Source organism: Trachemys scripta, chromosome 1 (genome assembly GCF_013100865.1).
Source record: "Trachemys scripta elegans isolate TJP31775 chromosome 1, CAS_Tse_1.0, whole genome shotgun sequence".
Taxonomy (NCBI): Eukaryota; Metazoa; Chordata; order Testudines; family Emydidae; genus Trachemys; species Trachemys scripta.
In genome coordinates this window covers 315,823,985-315,846,764 of record NC_048298.1, presented here as the reverse complement: position 1 = coordinate 315,846,764, position 22,780 = coordinate 315,823,985, and the positions used below count along the sequence as shown (strand labels likewise).

The following is a 22,780-nucleotide window of genomic DNA, read 5'->3' as shown; positions in this document are numbered from 1 at the left end:
AAGGGGAACTGTTTAAATTCTAGTAGATTATAATCCTGTTTATACTATTGAAGTTCTAACAAATCTTTTAAAGAAATTGTTCTATGGTGTGTCTCCAATTAACCAGAATTATTCTGGTTTATATTATTTGTATTGTGGCAGCAATAACAGCCCTAGTTAGGGACCCAGGACCCCACTGTGCTTTGCACTACAGAAATAGATAACAAAAAGATGGTCCCTGGTTACGGTCTATGTACAAGACAAGAAACAACAGATAGATGGGAAGCACAAGGAAACAATGAGATAGAACTGGTCAGCATAATAGTCATTGGTATCAGTACAGCAACTTCCAACGCATAGGCGTCTCTTTTGCTTCTCCTTTGAAGACAATGCCACTGTCTAGAGATTCCTCAATCGATTTGCATTCTGGAGAGTCTTCTTTGTGGTAGCTGAAATAGAGATTCCAGTAGATGTTGACTGGAGATTGCCATTGCATGTGTGTCTTTTGTTGCTTCTCTTTTTCAATGATTTCCATGAAAATGGTTAACTCAGTTCCTTCTGGGTCATGTTAACTAAGGAATGTGTGCATCTCATTGGTTTCACACTTTCTTTGAATGTTCTCTATATAAATAAGGTATGAAAAAACTTTGACAATTATTAATTTTCTTTCCCATTAATTTTGGTGAGGAGATGGATTTTGGTTCACAGGCAATGTAAATATCTTCTGATTTTTTTTTACATTATTGATCATTAACTTCATAAATATTAAAATTTTTGTGTTCCTCAATTCAAACTAGTGTGTCTACTGTAACAAAATATTTTTTTATATATACATTTACAAAGTTCTTAGAATTGTATGTGGATCTCAATACAAGCTATATATTCATTTCTTTCAGTGTTTTGAGATTGCAAAAATATCACAATTTAATACAACCCACAATTTAAATTAAAGCTTAGGAAATTTCTTTGTAACTTCAAAATGCACTTTACAGTCATACATCATTAATTTTAATATGTAACTTTTTATTGCAGAAACAGTTATTACGGTTTATTAACCACATGTTTGTATTTTCTGTTGTTCAGAGTGTAAAATGAATGCATATAATTGACTTAACAGGTTATAACAGAATTATAACAAATATCCTTTTAAAAAAAAAGAATTATTTCTGTGTAAATCTTCTGTCTAAATCTGTGTTAAGAAAGTAAAATCCCAAACTCAAGGTCCATTAGTTTTCACCTGTCTGCTTAATATGAGGAGGAGATGTCTGGCTTTTCTGTAATCATATTAAAATGAAGGTGTTTGTCCTTGGTCTGTCAGAATAATTCCATTTTGTATTAGGGCTATTTTTTAGCTCATTACAAAGAATGCTGTCTGCGTTATAGATGCCTTAAACATTACTTCAGTTTGTATCTCAATCTTTAACACATTTCATTTTAAATGTCCTCTTTGAACTCCTTCATAAATATACACACAAACTACATTTCATTAGATGAGTATAGAAGTGTCTGTACATCAGGGCTCATGTAATATATTCATTTCTATGAAATAGCTGTTATTATTAATATAATTGGGGAATATTTATCCCTCAGAGTCATATATAATGGCCCCGCACCTCTGTCATTCACTTGGCTCCATGCAGCACACATTACACTATTTGCCTAACACAGGAGTGCAAAACTGAGAGGCAGCACAGACAATAAGGCAGGCCTGGCAGAACTTGGACCCATCCATGGGCAGGGTAATCATCACCCTGGTTTAGGAGCAGGGATAGTATTATATACAGTATATTTTAAGAGTAGAGGAGGAAGTAACATCTATGACCCTATGGGTTGCTGGCCCCATGGATCAGTGGTTTGCTGTGGGTTCATTTCTGCTAAAATAATGACAACCAGAGAAGTGGATGGGTCAGGCACTTGGTAATGGGCATGAAGCTTTCCACCTCCAGGTCATTGGTAGAGTTGATTGGGAATTTTCAACTAAATGGTTTTTGCTGTAAAATACTAATTTGTTGAAACTGAAACTTTTTATAGGAATGTATGAGTTTTGACTCATTGGGAAAGGTTTCTCGGGTCCAGAATAGAATTTTTGGATCATAAAAGACTGACTTTATATTCCAGTGTTCAAGGCACTAACCTGGGATGTGGGAAACCTAGTTTCAATTCCTTGGTCTGAATCAGGCAGAGCAGAGACTTGAACCTGGGTCTTCTACTTCTTAGGGGAGTGGCCTAAGCACTGGGCTATTGACTATTCTAAGTGGGAGTGCTCTCTCATTTTTCACAAAAAAATGTTGACAGTTCTCAGTTTCATTCTGATACGGAATGGAAAATAATTTGAAATCTCAAAAATATTTTGTGAGATGGAAAAACTGTTTCCCGCTCAGCCCAAGTCACCAGTTCAAATCCATCCCAAGTGAAAAGAAATTTCTATCTGGGACATCACTTTAGAAGCCTATGTGAAATTAGTTGTTGGTCTTATTCCAGTTCTTGATGGACAATTGTCAACACTACAAAAACCTACTTTTCCTTTTCTCCCCGTCACTTATCTCAGCAGCAGACAGGACAAAGAAGTAATGAGCATGGAGACTGAATGATCTCTGCACATGCAGAGGTGGTAATGCCAGGTTAGACTCAAGGTACATTGGCAAGGCAGTATGTAAAAGGTAAACTTCTGAGGCATTTGATGTATTTGTTCTTAAGGTGAAATAGAGAAATTCAGTCTCCACTGCTGTCTATCTGGCATCTTTACTAAGCACTAAATTTATTTACCAAAATTAATATATAGATTTAGACTTCTGTGGTCTCTCCTTTAATGGTATCTGATTTGCTTACAGTTAATGAGGCAAATTCTGCAGCAATTTACTATTCATGACATCACTCTGTAAAACACAAGTGCTTTACATTATACACTGTTAATTTTCTTATGCAGTATACTCTCTTTAAAAAGGGGATATACACATGTAAAAGCAAAATATATTAAGCACCAGAATGGCACATACGTTCTTTTTTTTTTTTTTGCTGCTTTGATTTTCTGTTCACAAACTCTGCTTAATGGAAATATTTCCATCGGAACTACTGATCTTGAAGAAATATGGCCAAAGTAGAGAGATTCTCATAAGGAGAATCTGTTCATTGAACTCCTCATTAAGCTATCTCCTATTTACAATAACATAAAATCTTCAGTGATTATAGTTGGGCATCCCTCAAGTCTAGAGAATAATTTGGCACACATATAAGAGAACCTGCTTCATTCAACCTTTATCCATGTATGAGGGTCACCTATGCATAATTCATTTTCTATAAAGAAGACTGCTTCTTTTAAAAAAAATGCATTCCATTTATTATCCATAGATTTTGGAAGTGGTAGGGGTCATGACTCACATTAAAGTTGCTGGAAGTTATGCAGTTAAAACCTCAGGCCCTGCTTTGAAAATGTATAGTAGGTGTTATCTTGGCACTAATTCTAAGATAAGAGTAAACAAATCTAATCTCTCAGGGCATAAACTGAACACCAACAGAGCACAGAAAGATATTTTCTTCTCCGTGAGCCTTGTATCTCATCGCACACTTTGGCTAGGTGCATTCTTTAGAGGGTGTCTGATTTATTCTGATACCGCAGTTATTGATTGCCACTGCAGGCAAAATACTAGACTTGATGACTAATGGTCTGAAAGAGTGTTGTGGTTCCTACGTTCCTAATACTAACACTCCATTCAGTCTTCTATTGTCTTCCATTTTTCTTGAAAAATAGAATTGCAAATAAGTGGTTTGTTAATAGCTGCTCTTCTTTTGTTTAAATGTAAATTATAGCCAAGATTCATATGGTTAATATTTAACAAAAGGGTTTTAACATTCCCTTTCATTCACCTCATTTACCTCAAACTAATTATTATAGCAAGGGGGAATTGCTTATGTCATTCTGCAACTCCCTGTTATTTGAAGGTATTTTTAAAGCATTTGTAGTATTTATTTTATAGCCAAACCTGCACTCTAACACATTCCTATACCATATATTGACTAACACCAACCCCCTGTGGTAACATAAGTGCAATTAAAAGATTTAACTAGTGAGTAATCAAGTGGACTGAAACTGGAACCTTATATTACCCTCCCTACCCCTTGAACTTCATTGGTTTGACTAAAAGGGAACCTGGGTCCTAAATACCATTCGTTTCTTTCTTTGCAAAACTGTAACCTGACTATTGAGCTTCCTTCTTTCTTTCTTTCTTTCTTTCTTGTGGGGAGGGTGGGAATCTTCCCATTACAGAAAAGAAGACAGACCTCAAACCTTTTATCCAAAAGACACTTGTCTAGGTATACTGCAAGAAGGACAGGAGACTTGTTATGGGTTTTAATCAGGCCTCAACTTTATTATATAGATGTCTGGGACTACCTGGCAGATAAAGTGTACAGTGCAGGCAAATGCATGTTTATTCAAATCAATTCTTCGGGGCTTCCATCAGCCCCCTTTGTTTCCATCCAGGTCCCCCAGCCGACCCGTGGCTTGGACCTTACCATCCACCAGCCTCACAAGAGGCTTAAGGAGGGCTATGAGAATGGGGTGGGGCAGAACCCCAGACCAGCTGTGGGCTGAGCGGGGCCAGAACCCCAGACTGGCTGCGGGCTGAGCAGGGCTAGAGGCCGGTATCCCAGGCAGGCAGCAGGCTGAGCTGGGCTGGCGGCTGGGACCCCAGACCGTCAGTGGGCTGAGTGGTTTCCCCAGCTATTTAGCCAGGGCCTGAAATGTGTCCAACAGGTGAAACCAAAATTGTGAACAAAAATTGTGCAATTAATGCACTATTTGGTTTAGTCCCACTGACTGCACCATTGGCCTGTGCAACATTGTACTAAATTTCTGAAAAGCTGCTCAGGATACTGAACAGCCCATGGGCATAGCCTTGTCGAAATAAAATTGCCAGCGGTAGGCATCTTAAACAACCACCATTGTTAAATACCTAGCAAATACTATTACATGCCCAGGGCCCTTTTCGGGATTGTTGTGGCATGAACAAACCCCTGACGCCCTTGGTGTTATGCCCTTGAACCACAGAGTGTGATACCACCTTATTCCAGTTTGTGTTGCTGCCCTTAATGGAAACTGCTTATGACATGCCCCCAAACATATTGGGTGTCCGCTTAATTATATTTGTAGACCCCTGTGCAGACCCCTCACATCTAGCTGCCTGAAGCTGTTGTTGTAAATGCAAATTAGCTTGCAGCAGCTGTGTAATACCGTCAGTGCCCTCCACTGAAGGTGCCATTCCTAGGTGTGTCTGCCCAGGCTTCTTGAGCTTCCACTCCTGGGCCCAGAGTATTTAATACCCCAATCGGCTGACTCTTGTTCCCCTTACGTGAACTCACTGAGTGACTGGTTTTAGATTAGATTAGATTAATTAGATATCCCATCTCCTAGAACTGGAAGGGACCTTGAAAGGTCATCAAGTCCAGCCCCCTGCCTTCACTAGCAGGACCAAGTACTGATTTTGCCCCAGATCCCTAGGTGGCCCCCTCAAGGATTGAACTCACAACCCTGGGTTTAGCAGGCCAATGCTCAAACCACTGAGCTATCCGTCCCCGCCCTCCCCACCGTGGTTGAGCACGGACCCTGCAACTGCCACCCATTGCCAGGCTGGAAGGCCAGATACCACCTCTGCCACCCATTTCCCCAACCTCTCTTTGGTTTAGATTACACCCACCCCCAGGATCAGCATTACTGCCATCCCTTGTGTTAGGTGGAAGAAAACATCCTGTTTTTTTAGGTGACCTTGCACCCTTTGAAGCGTTGTAATGCTGTGGAGAAGCCTCAGAAACAACGTCACTGACCGTTTGCTGCACATCTTAGCTCACCACCCCATTAATGCACACAGCGTGCTCACCTGAGTGCGTGGACACTTTCCTATGATCGTTTGCCTCCCTTAGTCCATGAGGCTGCCCTGGGTTATGCCTTGGGTTATAGCAGTCCATGCACTTGTGAGCCCCCTTGCCCCTACTGCAATACTGTGTGTCTTGGGTTTCCTTCCAGTCCACGGGCTCCCTTGGGGCTGCCCTGCCTTTGCCTGTCCCCTTTCCAGCAAAGGTATAGGCACATGAGTAGTAAGCAGCACACAGCCATGAAACAGTTACATTTTTTTTGCCTTGCTCTGTCCCTCTTCCCTCCCTCCCCCCACATTAATTGTCCCTTGCCTTGCTCCAAGTGAAATGAGAGGAGGGGCCAAACCCATGCTGATGTTTATAACTCCTTGTTCCTAGGTGGTGAGTGATCCTCCACGCTGACTGCTTTTCCAGCAGCTGTATGACTACCTCATCTCACCAGCCAGAAAGCATTGACCTGAACTCCCAGCCAGCCAGAAAACACACACACACCTCTCTCCCCCCATCCCCCGTGCTTAAAGTGCAGGGTGGTGACTATGAGGGTATGTCTACAGTACGAAATTAGGTCGATTTTATAGAAGTCGATTTTTAGAAATCAATTTTATACAGTCAATTGTGTATGTCCCCGCTAAGCGCATTAAGTCGGTGGAGTGCGTCCTCACTACCATCGCTAGCATCGACTCACGGAGTGGTGCACTGTGGGTAGCTATCCCACAGTTCCCGCAGTCTCCACTGCCCTTTGGAATTATGGGTTAAGCTCCCAATGCCTGATGGGGCAAAAACATTGTCGCAGGTGGTTTTGGGTACATGTCGTCACTCTCCCCTCCCTCCCTCCCTCCCTCCCTCCGTGAAAGCAACCGCAGACAATCTTTTTGCGCCTTTTTGCCTGGGTCACCTGTGCAGACACCATAGCATGGCAAGCATGGAGCCCGCTCAGATCACCGCTGCTGTTGCGAGCATTGTAAACACCTCGTGTATTATACAGCAGTATGTGCAGAACCTGGCTAAGAGATGGCAGCATAAGGACAATTGTGATGAGGACATGGACACAGACATTCCTGAAAGCACGGGCTGTGGCAATTGGGACATCATGACAGCAGTGGGGCTGGTTGATACAGTGGAACGCCGATTCTGGACCCGGCCAACAAGCACAGAATGGTGGGACCGCATAATGTTGCAGTATGGGATGATTCCCAGTGGCTGCGAAACTTTCAGATGCATAAGGCCACTTTCCTGGAACTCTGTGATTGCTTTCCCCTGCTGAAGCACAGGAATCCCAAGATGAGAGCTGCCCTGACTGTTGAGAAGTGAGTGACGATACCACTGTGGAAGCTTGCAATGCCTGACTGCTACTGGTCAGTCAGGAATCAATCTGGAGTGGGCAAATCTACTGTGGGGACTGCTGTGATTCAAGTAGCCAATGCAATCACTGATGATCTGCTATCAAGGATAATCACTCTGGGAACTGTGCAGGTCATAGTGGATGGCTTTGCTGCAATGGGTTTCCCTAACTGTGGTGGGACGATAGGATGTTGAAATGCCAATAGTTATCCTTGGAGACCCAGCTTACCCTTTGCTCCCATGGCTCATGAAGCCACACACACAGGCAGCCTGGACAGTAGTAAGGAGCAGTTCAACTATAGGCTGAGCAACTGCAGAATGGTGGTAGAATGTGCCTTTGAAAGTTTAAAAGCTCGCTGGTGCTGTTTGCTGACTAGGTTATACCTCAGCACAACCAATATTCCCATTGTTATTACTGCTTGCTGTGTGCTCCATAATATCCGTGAGAGTAAGGGGCAGATGTTTATGGTGGGGTGGGAGGTTGAGGCAAATCGCCTGGCTGCCAAGTTTGAACAGCCAGACAACAGGGTGATTAGAAGAGCACAGGTAGGCGCGCTGCGCATCAGAGAGGCTTTGAAAACCAGTTTCATGACTGGACAGGCTACGGTGTGACAGTTGTGTGTGTTTCTCCTTGATGCAAACCGGCCCCCTTTGTTGATTTTAACTCCCTGTAAGCCAACCACCCTCCCCCCTTTGATCACAGCTGGCAAAGGAAATAAAGTCATTATTGTTTTGAAACCATGAATTAGGGTGGGGTGGGGGAGGAGGGGAGGAGGGATGGACAAGGCCACATTGCTTATTGTAGCCACACTACAAATCAAAACTGTTTGAATGACAGCCTTCTGTTGCTTGGGCCATACTCCAGAGTAGAGTGGCTGGGTGCCCAGAGCCTCCCCTCCCCGCCACGTTCTTGGGCGTCTGAGTGAGGAGGATATGGAACTTGGAGAGGAGGGCAGGCGGTTGTACAGTGGATGCAGCAGCAGTCTGTGCTCTTGTTGGCTTTCCTGCAGCTCCAACAGACGCTTTGTCATGTCCGTTTGCTCCCCCATTAGCCTTAGCATTTCATCCTGCCTCTTCTCATTGCATTCACTTAATGCTTTCCTGGACTCTGCCACTGAATGCCTCCATGCATTCAGCTGTGCCCTATCAGTGCGGGAGGACTGCATGAGCTCGGAAAACATGTCATCGCAAGTGTGTTTTCTTCGCCTTCTAATCTGCGATTATGGATTCACTGAGAATGGATTCACTGCTTGCCTGCTGCACATTCTCCTCCTCCTCCTCTTCCTCATCCACAAAATCCTCCTCTGTGTTGCGTGAGACTCCTCCCTTGCAGGCATCCACAGAGAGTGGTAGGGTAGGCATGTATGGGACTCTGACCCACAGCCAGGGCCGTAGCAACAAAGAAAGTGGCCCCCTCTGAATATATGTCCGGGCGGGGCCCCTTACAATGCAGAAACTGGAATGTGGTATTTATTTTATACAATATACAGGGTTCATATTATGTATACATAGGTCTACAGTGTACATGTATTCCGTATTTACACAAAGCGCTTCTTTCGAGCCTTGTTCTCCGCAAATTGGTTAATCAATGCATCATAGTCCAGAGATCTGGCAATCTTGTTTTCGATTGAGATAACTGCAAGCGCAGAAAGCCTGTCATCTGTCATGGTTGAGTGCAGGATATTCTTGATCAGTTTCATTCTGCTGAAGCTCCTTTCAGCACCAGCAACAGTAACTGGTGTGGTCAGAAGAATTTTGATGCAAATGCAAAGATTCGGATATATCTCCTGAAGGCTGTTCTTGTATATGTACATTAAAAAATTGTTTGCCGTGACAAGTCCTCTCTCTTTCTCGATGACATAAATAAAACGATTCAATTCCATTATGAGTTTGTTGGCATCAATGTCTCCCATTTTTCTTTGCTGTGATTCTCCAGTTCATTTTCTCTGTGACACTGCTTCAGGCTGTTAGCGTTGTACAGAAATCCAAACAACTTATACCATTCCACGAGTTGGTCAAATCGCGACGAAACAGAAGATATGGCCTGATCAGTGAGAACAAGAAAGAACTGAGATTTGAATTTTTCTTCGGGAGAAAGACAACTCGAATCATCAGCACATTCGTAATCAAACATTCTCTTCTTACGTCGCACCCTGGTTTCTGGAAACACCTGGTCAATACCCATATGCTCTGCTATTCCACGTGCATTTGTGACCACAGAGATATATCCTGTATTTCAATAGTCTTCCAAAAACTTCTTTGTAGCACCGACTTCTGCCTGCAGTACGTCAATTGACACATCTGGTGACTTAATTAATTTGCTGGTTTTATTGACGTGAAATAGTATATCGTACCACGTGTACACAATCAGAACAAAAGGCCACGTAGTAACATGGTCTAAAAGCGCACCGGCTTCTGTTGCTGTATTGCCATCTTCCTTTTTGAGCGCATATTCTCGCAAAGATGACAAAGCATTGCACAATTCTTCAAGGTGATAACGCAATGGCTTCACAGCATCAATTCTTGACTCCCAACGAGTGTCCGATAACCCTTTAACAGATATTGGCATATGTTCTTGAAGTATATCCCAACGTGAAGGTGAAGAAGAAAAGATAACTTATATTCTGTTAATCAGACCGAAAAAGTCAACGGCATATTTCGATGACTTTGCCGCGTCTCAGATTGCAAGATTCCAAGTGTGAGCTCCACATGGTACATACAAGGCACGGTCATTTATTTCTAGCATGCGGGCTTGAACTCCTTTATTCTTTCCTCTCATATTTGCGCCGTTATCATAAGCTTGGTCTCTCATGTCAGCAATGTCTATTCCTAAGTTGTTTGCCTTTTCAAGAAACGCTTCCAATAAGCCCTCGCCAGTTGTATCATGAACATTAAGAAAACCAACAAATGCTTCACGAATATTGACACCATCTTCACCATTGCATTCAACAAAGCGTAACACCTCAGACATCTGTTCTTCATGTTCGTCGGGAGTACAGTCCAAAATAACTGAATAATATTTTGCTTTTTTTAAGCTGCGCTATGTTGGCCTCTTGAATGTTACTGGCAACAAGTTGAATCAGCTCGTTTTGGATCTGCGGACTGAGGTACTGAACATGTGTCTCTGCCTTCTTAATCCTCTGTAAAAGTTCGCTGAGGACAGTATCATACTTTGCAAGCAATTCAAACAGTCCCAAAAAGTTGCTATTCGAAGGATCGCTGAGCTTTTCATTACTTCTTCGAAATGCCAAGTTTCTTTCGGACAAGAAAATAACGACATCAACCATGCGTTTGACAACATTTCTCCAGAAATCTCTTTCTCTCAGAAAAGCCTGCAATTCGAGTTGGTCAATAGATGTACGGTTTACTATGCCTGACCGAAGGTCAGACCATTTCACCATACAGTCTTGATGACCTTTGTCTGTTTCATGCTGCTGAAGTCTTTTTGACAGTGCTTTCCAAGCAGATGTTCCACGACGTAATGGTATGTCGCCAGTGCCAAATAATTTACAACAAAAACAAAAAATGGCATCTTTCTGAACTGAGTACATTAACCAAGAACGTCTTATTTTCTCGCCATTTGCCATGGTTCGATAGAAATGAGTACTTGTGAACCTCCGTCTTTCCTCGTTAAATGGAAATTCGTAACTTTCATTCTGCTGCAGTGGGCCACGTGCAACAACGTCACACACTTGCCTGTCCGATATTATAGACGGCCAATCTCCTGGATCATCAGTCAGTGGTTCAGATTCAGATACTTTTTCCCAGCAGCAGCTGGAATATCTGTCACAGTTTGTTTGGTAGAACAACTGGCTTCACCGTCAACCTCACCTGAAGCACTTCTGGATATGATTCGTCGCTGCTAGCACTGTCCGTTTCATGTGCCTGTACCTGTACATTGGATTGCAGTGCAAAATACGTTGACAACTTTGGAATTTTCTCAAGTTCCTTCTCAGCATCTTTTGCTGCCTTTCGTTTACTAGCTCCGCTCTTATACGTTCTCTTAGACATCACAAAGCACGCTTCTGCGTTGGAAATGAATCGTTTCAAACGATAAAAAATTAAGCAACTAAATTAATAACATTTATCCACCGACCGCCATTATGAACGCAAATACACATTCTTTGAATGGGTCCAACTAAAATTCGAAACTGACTGACAGACAACTGATGTAGCCAATAGCATTATGATGTATCATAATGACTTCACGGTTTTGTCAGTAAAAGCGACATGGATTGTGCAACAGTGTCAATAAATGTCACTTACCTAGTTATACCTTACTTTTTTTGGCGACTTTTAGGGGCCCCCTTCCTTGCAGGGCCCCCTCCGGTCGGAGGGTACGGAGGGCGCTCGCTACGCCTCTGCCCACAGCAACCGTTTGCCTCCTTTGTCTTTTGGTAGGTTTGCTTGAGCTCCTGGACTTTCACGCAGCACTGCTGTGTGTCCCTATTGTAGCCTCTGTTCATCATGCCCTGTGCGATTTTGGCATATATATTAACATTTCTTCTTTTTGATCGGAGTTCTGCCTGCACAGATTCTTCTCCCCATACAGCAATAAGATCCAGTGTCTCCCATTTGCTCCTCTGGTATACGAAACAGTTAACGTTTCCTTGCCTTGTTCTATCCACCTCCCACCCCCCCATGCACCTTGAATTCTTTGCTTTGCTTGCTTGTTTGCTTTGCAAAGGCTGATTGCTTCACCTCGCTTGCAAATTCACCTCCCTGGTTGCAGCTTCCAGCCTGCCTGGGGGGAGGGGGGTGAAAGAACCTGGGACAGGGTACACTAGTTCCCTTTCTTTTCACTGTCCCCTTTCTGTATAATTTGCTTGTGGTGGTGAACAGCCCCCCCTGTTTTCCTGAGCTCACCCTTCTCCGGGCCCCTGGAGCCATCCTGTTTACACAGCCTGCCTGTGGGTGGAAGTATGTGGAGCAAGGGATGCTAGTTCCCCTTCTTTTCACTGTCCCCTTCCATGTAATTTGCCTGTGCCTGCCTTGTCTCTGGGGCTGGGGGAGGGAGGTAACACCCCCCCCTGTTTTTCCTAAATTACCCTTCTCCATGCCCCTGGAACCATGCTGTTTCCAATACTATTTGCTGCTTTTCTGGAGCCATGCTTTCTTGGGGCCATGCTGCTTCCACGTGGTCCTGCAGCAAGTCTTAGAGCCCCAGCCTGTTCCTGTTCTGAAGGCTTCCTTGCTGCTTTCACATAGAGACTTGCCCCACCCAGATTTTGTACCTTTATGCACATTCTGAGAGGCGGGGGGGGGGAGGAGGGGGGGAACGAGACATTGCTGCAAAGTTTACCACCGAGCACCTTTTGCAGCAGTTTCTGACCTTCTTCCCTCCCCCTCCCTGCCCAACCACAAAGCAGAGCTGTCCTTCTTTGGGTAAGCTCACACAAATGTTGCCCCACCTTTAGTTGTGGTGAAGTCATTATTACTAGAGCTGGTTGGAAAAGGGGTTTATTTCTATGGAAAATGTTTTTGGCATAAAAGTAATCATCAAAATATTTCAGCTTCAAACCAAAATATTTCAATTCTGAAATACTGCCACATTGCCTTATGGGAGATATAATTTAGGTTCGTCATGGGAAATTAAAGCTGGCTGGCCCTTAATGGAAAGGCTGGTATCAAGAGGCACATAAACTAAAATTCCTGTGAGGCAATGCAGTGGCATTTCAGAATCAAAATATTTCAGTTTTCTGCTGAAATATTTTACTTATCAGTTTTTCAATGAACAGTGGAAAATTTCTGCAGAAGACAGACACTTTTTGTAAAATATTTCAATGTATTGAAAACCTAATTTTCCAATGAAAAAAAGTTGACAGAAAATTTTCAACCAGTCCTACTCATTACGCTGAAGCTTGATGTTCCAAATGAAATCCATCTCAGATACAATTTGCAAAATCAAAACTGAAAGAACAATGATTGTAAACAAAAAACACTGCCATCTTGGCCAGAACTCTGGAACTAACTATCAGGGATCAGCCCTTACATGATTCAGAATCCAGAGTCTGAGGCTAATATATAATATTTTCTTTCAGTTATCTAATTTTCCTACAAAAATGAGAGAGTTATGAAAAAAAGTGGTGTTACTTTTGTAGCATATTGTGACAGACCCAGGCCAGTGGGGTACAGGAGTCTGGTAGAGGGCAAATATACTAGTCACTGGATGAGTAGTTTTCTGTTCCCTGAGTGACCAGAGAAGGGGCTGCACTAGAGTAATCAGGAACCTGCTAGAACCAGTTAAGGCAGGCAGGCTAATTAGGACACCTGGAGCCAATTAAGAAGAAGCTGCTAGAATCAATTAAGGCAGGCTAATCAAGGCACCTGGGTTTTAAAAGGAGCTCACTTCCATTTGTAGTGTGAGTGTGAGGAGCTGGGAGCAAGAGGCGTAAGGAGCTGAGAGGGTGTGCTGGTGGAGGACTGAGGAGTACAAGTGTTATCAGACACCATGAGGAAGGTCCTGTGGTGAGATTAAGGAAGGTGTTTGTAGGAGGCCATGGGGAAGTAGCACAGGGAGTTGTAGCTATCATGCAGCTGTTACAGGAGGCACTATAGACAGCTGCAGTCCACAGGGCCCTGGGCTGGAACCCGGAGTAGAGGGCAGGCCTGGGTTCCCCCCAAAACCTCCCAATTGACCTGGACTGTGGGCTCTTCCAGAGGGGAAGGTCTCTGGGCTGTTCCCCAACCCACATGGTGCATCTCTGAGGCAAGAAAATCTGCCAATAAGCGCAGGACTCACCAAGATAGAGGAGGAACTTTGTCACAATATGTAGAATCAAATAGATGCAGAAAAGTAGACATACAAAAAGGATCTCAGGTAGTCTTTGTTAAATCATCCCTGTAATGATATCAGCAGGAATTATTAGCATAATTTTCTTTTCCAAAGTCATAGGAAGGCATTCTTGTTTCTGATTATGCCTGTTCCTGTACATAGAGAAGTGATATGGGTGTCTCTCATTGTGCTTAGCGCCTCTGGATTCAGAACATGTTCTCCTTCTCGAAATATGTTGAAACCACAACAAATCAATTCCATATCTGTCCAAATTTTAAATTCAGTGAGGATTGCACAGGCATATCATTTGAATTTGTAATCTCAGAACAAGTCAAACTACACAATTTAGGGAGCTCACTGATCTTTTCATTGACAGTACTTTCATCAGGTTCTCATTGGAAGGAGGCCAAGAACAATTATTATAACGAACAATCAGGGTTTGTGTGTTGCTCATTTTACCTAGGAAACTGAGATTGATCTGAAGCCTCCAATACTGAGGAATCAGGACTTTTTACATCTCATCTTGAAGTCAGTACCATTCTGTGGCACCCAGCTTATTTTTTCTTGGAGGTTTTCCATCCCATTGATCTGGCCTGACCCTGCTTAGCTCCTTATATAGGATGAGATCACAGCTTGAGGAGACATATTGCTTCTCGCTCCAGAAGTGGATGCATTTCAGTGATAAGTGTCTACATAAAGTGTTTCAGAACATTTCTGGATAAATGTTGCTAATATAAATCAGTATAAATCAAATGGATAAACAAATACATTTTTGAAGTAAATATTAAACAAATTGGCACATGAAATTACAAGCCCAACAGCAAAGATTTTTAATGAATCCGTAAACTTGGTATATGTACCCTGTGACTGAAGAATTGCAAATATAGTACCTATATTTAAGAAAGGAAAAAGAAATGGTCTGGGAAACTACCATCCTGTTATTTTGACCTCAATTGTATGCAAAGCCTTAGAACAAATTTTGAAAGATAGAGTAGTTAAGGACCTAGAAATAAATGATATTTGGTATAAAATACAATATGATTTTACAAAAGACAGAACAAGGCAGATCAACCTGATCTCTTTCTGTGAGAAAATTACCAAGAAATGAAGTAGATCTGATTTAACTGGATTTCAGTAAAGCATATGATACAGTTCCATAGGGCAAATTATTAATTAAATTGGAAGATGGAGATTAATATGAGAATCAAAAGGTGGGTAAGGAACTGGTTTAAGGAGAGACTGCAACATGTCATGTTGAAAGGTGAACTGTAAGACTGGAGGGACGTTACAAATGGAATTTCTCCAGGATCGGTCTTGGGATCAATCTTTATTTAATGTTTTCAATAATGACCTTGGTACAGAAAGTGGGAGTGTGCTAATAAAATTTGCAGAAGATCCAAACTGGGAGGCATTGCCAATACAAAGGAAAACTGGAATATCATACAAGAAGATTTGGACAATCTTTAAGACTGGAGTAATAGAAATGGGATGAAATTTAATACTGCAAAGTGCAAGGTCATGCACTTAGACTAATAACAAGAATTTTTGCTATATGCTGGGGACATTCCAGATGGAAGTGACAGAGGTGTATTGGTCAACCACAGGATGACTATGAGCAGCCAATGTGATGCAATCCTAAAACACATCAGGTGAGGTGTTTTCAGTAGAGACAGGGAAGTGTTATTACCATTGTACAAGGCTCTGGTGAGACCTCATCTGGAATACAGTGTGCAGTTCTGGTCTCCTTAATTTAAGAAGGTTGAATTCAAGCTGGAACAGGTGCAGAGAAGGGCTACTAGGATGATCAGAGGAATGGAGAACCTACCTTATGGGAGGAGACTTAAGGAGTTTGGCTTGTTTAGCCTAACAAAACAAAGGTTGAGTGGAGTTATGGTTGCTCTTTAAAAATACATCAGTGGGGTATACATCAGGGAAGGAGAGAGGTTATTTAAGTTAAAGACCAATATTGGCACAAGAACATATAGATTTAAATTAGACATCAATGAGTTTAGGCTTGAAATGAGATGAAGGTTTCTAACCATCAGAGGAGTGAAGTTCTGGAACAACCTCCCAAGGGGAATAGTGCGGACAAAAAACATAATTCTTTGAAGACTGATAAATTTATGGGATAGGCCCATCCACAACTGCTATTAGTTATTTTCCTCAATGGCAGGTGATGGGACACCAGATGGAGAGGGCTCTGAGTTACTACAGAGAATTCTTTCCCAGGTGTCTGTCTGGTGGGTCTCACTGATTACCATATTTGGGGTCAAGAAGGAATTCCCCCAAGTCAGATTGGCAAAGCCCCTTCCTCAGCAGCCTGATCACTTGCTAATGTGAACTAGAGTAAATGGTGGATTTTCCGTAACTTGAAGTCTTTAAATCAAGATTTGAGGACTTCAGTAACTCAGTCAGAGTTTATGGGCCTATTGTAGCAGTGGATGGGTGAAGTTCTGTGGCCTGCGATGTGCAGGAGTTCAGTCTAGGGTCAGGGGTAGTCAACAGGTGGACCATGGGCCAAATCCGGACTGCCAGATGCTTTTGAATGGACAGCAAACTCTTTTTATTTCCTTACTATTGTCATTATTGTTGTTTTTGTATTATTTTCTCTGGAATCCGGACCTTGACTATACCTTAACCAAGAAATTTGGACCTTAACAAAAATAATTGCCTACCCCTGGCACTAGATGATCATCACAGTCCCTTCTGGCCTTAAAGTCTAGGAGTCTATGGAGCACCTGATAGAGAACTTCCTGCAATCCATCTCCCTTGTTAGGCCACACTTTGATAATAGCCAATACCTTGATCTATACCCAGTGAATAGGTGCTTCAATAGATCATTGAGCCCCATATGATAAATACTTCTGGCTCATTCTACTCCTACGTTCAGGAACTTCATTCTACAGCAGTGGAAGCTTCTGAGTCCTCTCTGAGGGTATCCTGAAGCAGAGTATATTGCAGTAGTCTAGCCATGATCCACATCAGAGAGGAATGTTCATAGCCTCCAGATCAACCACAGGCAAATAACAGTACACATAGGATGTTTGTCACTTGAGACTCCACGATGACTAATGGTTCTAATATGACCCCAAGACAACAAATCTACCATAGTTACTTCCCTGTAAATATTCAAGTGAGGGCATAACCATTAAGTTTGTCTCTAGAGCCAGCTCTCAAGGCCCCTATAATTCAAGGAGGAGTCAGATCTTCTGGATGAAAGGCAGTATATAAATATAAACTATTCATAACTAGAGCTGGTCATAAAATTTTCATAAGAACAGTTTTTCCATCATAAAAAGTTGTTTCAATAAAACCAAACTTTTTAAAGAAATTGTATTTCAACCAAATTTCTGATGAAAGAAAAATATTTCAGAATGACATATCTTTCATTTTGGAAAAAAATTGTTTTGGAAAATTTCAAAATTGTTTCAAATTTCAAAATTGTGTTATAAATTTTGTTATGATTTGTGTATGTGTGTGTGTGTGTTTTATTTTCATATTATTGTCCTTCTTTCTGTTTGTTTTGTAATGAAACAGTTTGATACAAACAGGAGACACATTGATCTAGAAAGGAAGATAACATGTTTCAATCATTACTAACCCTGACTGACAACTGTACTAATCAGTACTAGCAGCTGTCCTTTGTAATATGAACAATAAAATAAAAATTAATTGACTATTTCAGCTATGTTATATGATGACCTCACAATAGTCGTGCATAATATGCGTTATTGCTTATGTGCTATTAATGATAAAAAATAATATAAAATGAAAAAAAATCTAAGCAAAATTTCAAAATTTTATGAAACAATACTTTTCCAAAATGACAAAAATTTACAGAATGTTTGTTTTGCAAAATATTTTGAAATCATTCAGATTCTAACAGAAAAAATATTTAAAATGTTAACATTTTCCATGAATCAGAAATAGTGAGTTTCAATCAGCTCTCTTCATCATAAGGCACTGCAACTTCACTCAAAAGTTTACTGGGGGAAGTGAAATATACCTAATTCAATTTCAGTTGCTGGGAGAAATTTAGGGAGGCAAAATGTAGTTACCCAAAACTGGATTGTGACCTGGATACTGGAGAAACTATATGGGAAAGAGTATTAAAAATAAATGTGCTATATAGCAGATTTGCTTATAGAGCCATGAGAGCGGATCCTCCTCCCCGCTTATAACAATGTATTGCACACAATATTCTTTGAATGACATATTAACAACCCTCTATAGGCTGCAGATTAGACACAAGGCAGCCTCTTCACCTTTATTTCTCTTTTTCTATGCATGAAAGTCTTTTATCAGTGAAGGAAATCAATAAACAGGAAATGGTAAAAAGAAATAAAAGAGCTTTTAAATGTCTTATAAATGGTACACTGCCTAACACTCTTCCACTTACACCATATCCATGCATGGTAAGGAGCAATAAACAGGGTTAAAGTAATGTAGAAATCTTTGCAGTAGAAATTGATTTATTTTTCAAGACCTCCTATCATAGATTAAGAAATGAAAATAAGGCACTGTCAGCATTGTAAAAAGAAATAAAGTGTAAATCACATTAGTAGCAAAATTAACTTCCCTTTCCATGCAACTAAAATGTTGTGTTATGTTGACAGATCTGGGAAATTTTAGTGGCCGGACGAGAAGTGCAGTCTCTGTACGAGAAGGTCAAGGGGTTGTTCTGATGTGCTCTCCTCCACTTCATTCACCAGGTACAGTAGGCTGCATTTTGTATTGATACTGCTCTGTTTTACTGTCTGCTCATTATTTTAGAACACGTTTGACTGAAACTTGAAAGATGAAATATGCACAGTTCTGCTGACAGTTCTTGGAGTACCACAGGAGTAATTAAAGATCATATACTGTAAATGCCATTGAGTAGGCAGGGTTTCTGGGATAAGATTGTCTTATTCCCACCATTACTGTTGACTATAACAGCAATAATCTCCATACCACCAATGAGAAATATGCTGCCTTCGGGTCACTGAAGGTGATTTCTTTTAGAGTTTAGAAGCCTTCAAAATTTTGTTCCAAATGTCACTGCTGAGATACAGTTGTTGAATACAAATTGAATTTTGTTTTGACTAGTACAGCCATGATTTTAGTTGCATTCCCTTGCTGCATAGCTTTGTTTCCAGCACAACAGCATCATTGCTAGAAGTCAGAAATAATCATAAATCCCAAGAAACTGATCCATCTGAAACTTTCCAAACAAAAGCTTAGAAATGCCAGTTTGGTTACGTTTTTCCTTCGCAAACTCATTCTCCTGCAGAGGGTGTGTGGATGGGTAAATACTCTTTATACAAAGTCTGATATTTGCACACTGTATATTCAGGTGCAATTCCTAGAGATACTTTAGATAATTCAGTAACTTTCTTGTCCATAGACACTGTAGAATAGTTCTTTTTCCTACTTGGGCTTGAGTTCCATGTTTAGAGGAAATTTGCTTCTGTGTTCATATAGCGGTCTTGAGAGAGGCTGTAGAAAGAAGAGGAGAGGTTAAACCAAAGGGAGGACAATCCTGTTTAATTTGATAGAACAGGGTTTGGGTTTGGTTAGGGTATTTTTGTTTTGTTTTGGTGGTGTTTTTTCTTTTGTTGGAGGGGCTGCAGGTGGGGTTGGATTCCATGGCACTGTGGGATGATTTCCAACTATCTGTCTTACACCCCTCCAAAAACTCACTGCTCTTTTCTGGGCCCATTCTCCCAGTTGCGCATCTCCTTTAATGGTCTCTTCTAATCTAGGACACCATAGTATCTAAGCAATTAGCTCCTTTTATTGAATGTTATTGCACAGTACTGAGGCATCACTACTACATGTGAGAATTCAGTGAGGAGAAGTAGATAGGCAGAAGTGGTCACATTACTATTTAAGTGGCCCATTAGCTGAGGCACCTATACCCGAGGCTGCTATTTAAAGTATATATAGAATGTGTGATTCCAGCACATAGACAGGTACTGGGTCTGGATTCACAATACAGGCAGAGACTGACAGGACAGAGGGAATTGGTCATTGCTGCATTCATAACCACCCTGCTCTTTACCATCTATCACTTCACAAAACACCTCACCTTCCTACATGCTACCCAAACGCATGCCCTTCATATGTTTTCCCAAGAATTATGCCTCCAGCTATGCCTGTCCAAATCTTCTAAAGGGTAAAAGAGTGGCACGGGTGTTGAGTTACTTCTGAGGGCATTCTGCGCCAAAAAAATAAAAATTCTGTGCACAATATTTTAAAATTCTGCAAGTTGTAGCAATAAATAAATGCAGAGGCTCCAGAATGGCAGTGGGGCACAGGTCACTGGCTGTATGAAGGTAGGAGATCACCCTGCAGCCTCTCCTCCCCCCACCCTTGGGACACAGACTCAGTGATGATGCTGCATCTGACATTAACACAGCACAAGTCCTGGGCCTGCCCCAGAAACACCCTGGGGCCCTGCCCCTCTATGCCAGGTGCACCAGATGTGGGGCAGACAAGCTCAATCAGGCAGGAACCAAGTGTGGAGGGACTCAGAGTGGGGGGGATCCAGGTGTGGGGTGAGAGGATTTTGTGTGGGACAATCTGGGTGCAGACAGCTCAGTGGTAGGGGTCTAGGTGTGGGGGATCTGGATGCACAGAGTCTCCTGGTGAGGTTCCAGGTGCAGGGGTAATGGGACTCTGCAGGGGCTTCTTGATGAAAGTGGTTGGGGATCAGCAGAGGGGTCTGGCTGTGTGCCTCTCTGCAGAGGGATCTGGGTGCTGAGGGAGTGGGGCTTGGTGGGGTGGGAGTCTGGGTGCAACTAGTTCAGCATGGGGTCTGGATGTGGGAGCTCAGAGTGGTGCAGGAGGATGAGACTCATCAGAGTGCAGGGAGCTCAATGGGGGGTGGTCTGGGTGCAGGTGTGGGGGTCTGGAGGCAGGGGGTCTGGGTGTAGGGGGGCTCCAGATGCAGGGGTTGAGGTTCAGTGGGGTGGGGTTTGGATATGGAGGGCGGGGAGTATCTGGATGTATGGGGTGAGGCTTGGTGGGGTGTCTGGGTATAGGAGGTCCAGATGCATAGGGGTTGGGTGGCTGGGGAGCAGATCCCCAAACAGTGACCCCCTCCCCCCACAGCTGAAGAGCAATGGGGGCAGGAAGCAGGGCAGGATGCTGAACTTCCTACAGCTGGGGGAGGTTTCTGAGTGTGGGTCTGACACAGCCCCAGCCACACCTTGCAGGGGAAGAGGAAGTTCCATCTCTCCTGCCTCCAGCCCAGCTGGGACTAGCAGTGATCTTGGCTCAGGGTAGGACACACAGGCTGGGGTGTCCCCAGCCCTGCAGTGATTTACCCCTCTGCCAGCTGCTCTGGGTGCCTGAAACGATGTACCTGCGCAGTTAGGGAGTGACTGCTCTTGAAGCTTCCCTTTGCTTCCCTGTCAGAAAGTCATTTTTCTGCAGGGAAGCAAAGAAATCTGCGGGGTGCATGCACAGTGGTGCAGAATTCCCCCAGGAGTAAAGACTATAAGTAATGCAGCAGAATCTTTATGATGGTGATGATGTGCAAGGTGGTAAGAACCCAGCTGACCCATCAGGTCCAGCATGAGTTTGCAAGACTGGCCATTGGAAAAGAGCAAGTTTTTACTTGCAATGTGAGCAAATTTGATATTGAAATCAGCGTGAGACAATCAATAAGGAACTCAATGATGCCAGTGTTACAAAGTCCCTTTTTTAGAGCATAGCTACATTTTAAAGCTTTGTAGATAAGAGGGTCAAAAATGTTGATATTGGGGGTCTCTTTTTTTGCATGCCCATCTTTAGGTATATTAGGTCTGATTTTCAGAGGTATTAGGCACCTGCAACGCCTATTGTCTTCTGTGATAGTCTTTAGAGGAGAGAAATTTTGCTCACTGAAAATCACTTTGGAGACAGACCTGTACGTGAATAACTGGTCACATTACTATTTAAGTGGCCCATTAGCTGAGGCACCTATACCCAAGGCTGCTATTTAAAGTATATATAGAATGTGTGAATGTCCCAGATGAGATGATCACGAGTTATGTAACCTAAGTAAAATAAAATATATGTCTACACTGTAGCTGGGAGCTAGCTGTCTGAGCACAAACCTACCCAGACCACCTGGGTATATACTCAGGCTAGCTAAGCTGCTGCCCATGCAACCCCTGGCTACACTGCTGTTTTAGTGCTCTAGCTTGAGCAGAGCAAGTTCAGGTCTATTCACCTGCACTGGGAAACTTGCTCCCAGATGCAATGTAGACATAACTTTATTTCTTGGTGGATGAACACCATGGGCTCAACTGTGAAATCCTTATTCACATTGGTGATCACTTACTCTCACAAATAGTCCCACTGAAGTCATTCCTCCTGGACAGCTCCCTCAACAAACCCCAGCTCTTATCTCAGGACAAAGGTCTGAGGTGGAATGTCAAATCTAATCACTCCCCACAGCCACTTAAGCAATACCTCCAACAACAAGGTCCTAGTCCTCCATCCTTAAATTAGTGGGACTGCTTGCTTGAGTAACTGCTCACAGCATGAATAAGGATTGCACAGTTGGGATCTTCAAAGCCAGTGATGATATCTTAGTGGCAGGGCACAAAGGACTCTGTGAAGAACAGGGATGAAAGAAATACTGGTTTACGAATTTAACTTGTTTTCACATATGAGATAAAGTAAGTGTGATTAAATAACACACACTTGATTCACACAGAATACCAGTTCCTTCAAACAAGGCTGAGCGACTGTGCAAGGCACCAGTCAGTGGGGAATACTTTTATCAACTGCTTGCCAATCTCCAAACAAGACTGCTGAACAATTGATAAAAATACTACACAGATT

At 42.5% G+C, this 22,780-nt stretch overlaps 1 protein-coding gene across 3 annotated transcripts in view; it reads left to right on the top strand.

Annotated features, from left to right (window-relative positions):
* CNTN5 (contactin 5) overlaps nucleotides 1-22,780 on the top strand; it is a 987,313-nt gene that overhangs the window by 672,512 nt on the left and 292,021 nt on the right. For all 3 annotated transcript variants that reach the window (XM_034758906.1, XM_034758905.1, XM_034758907.1), the window contains one exon: nucleotides 18,580-18,675. In XM_034758906.1, coding sequence (XP_034614797.1) covers nucleotides 18,580-18,675 — 96 coding nt within the window. The remainder of the gene's footprint in view (nucleotides 1-18,579; nucleotides 18,676-22,780) is intronic.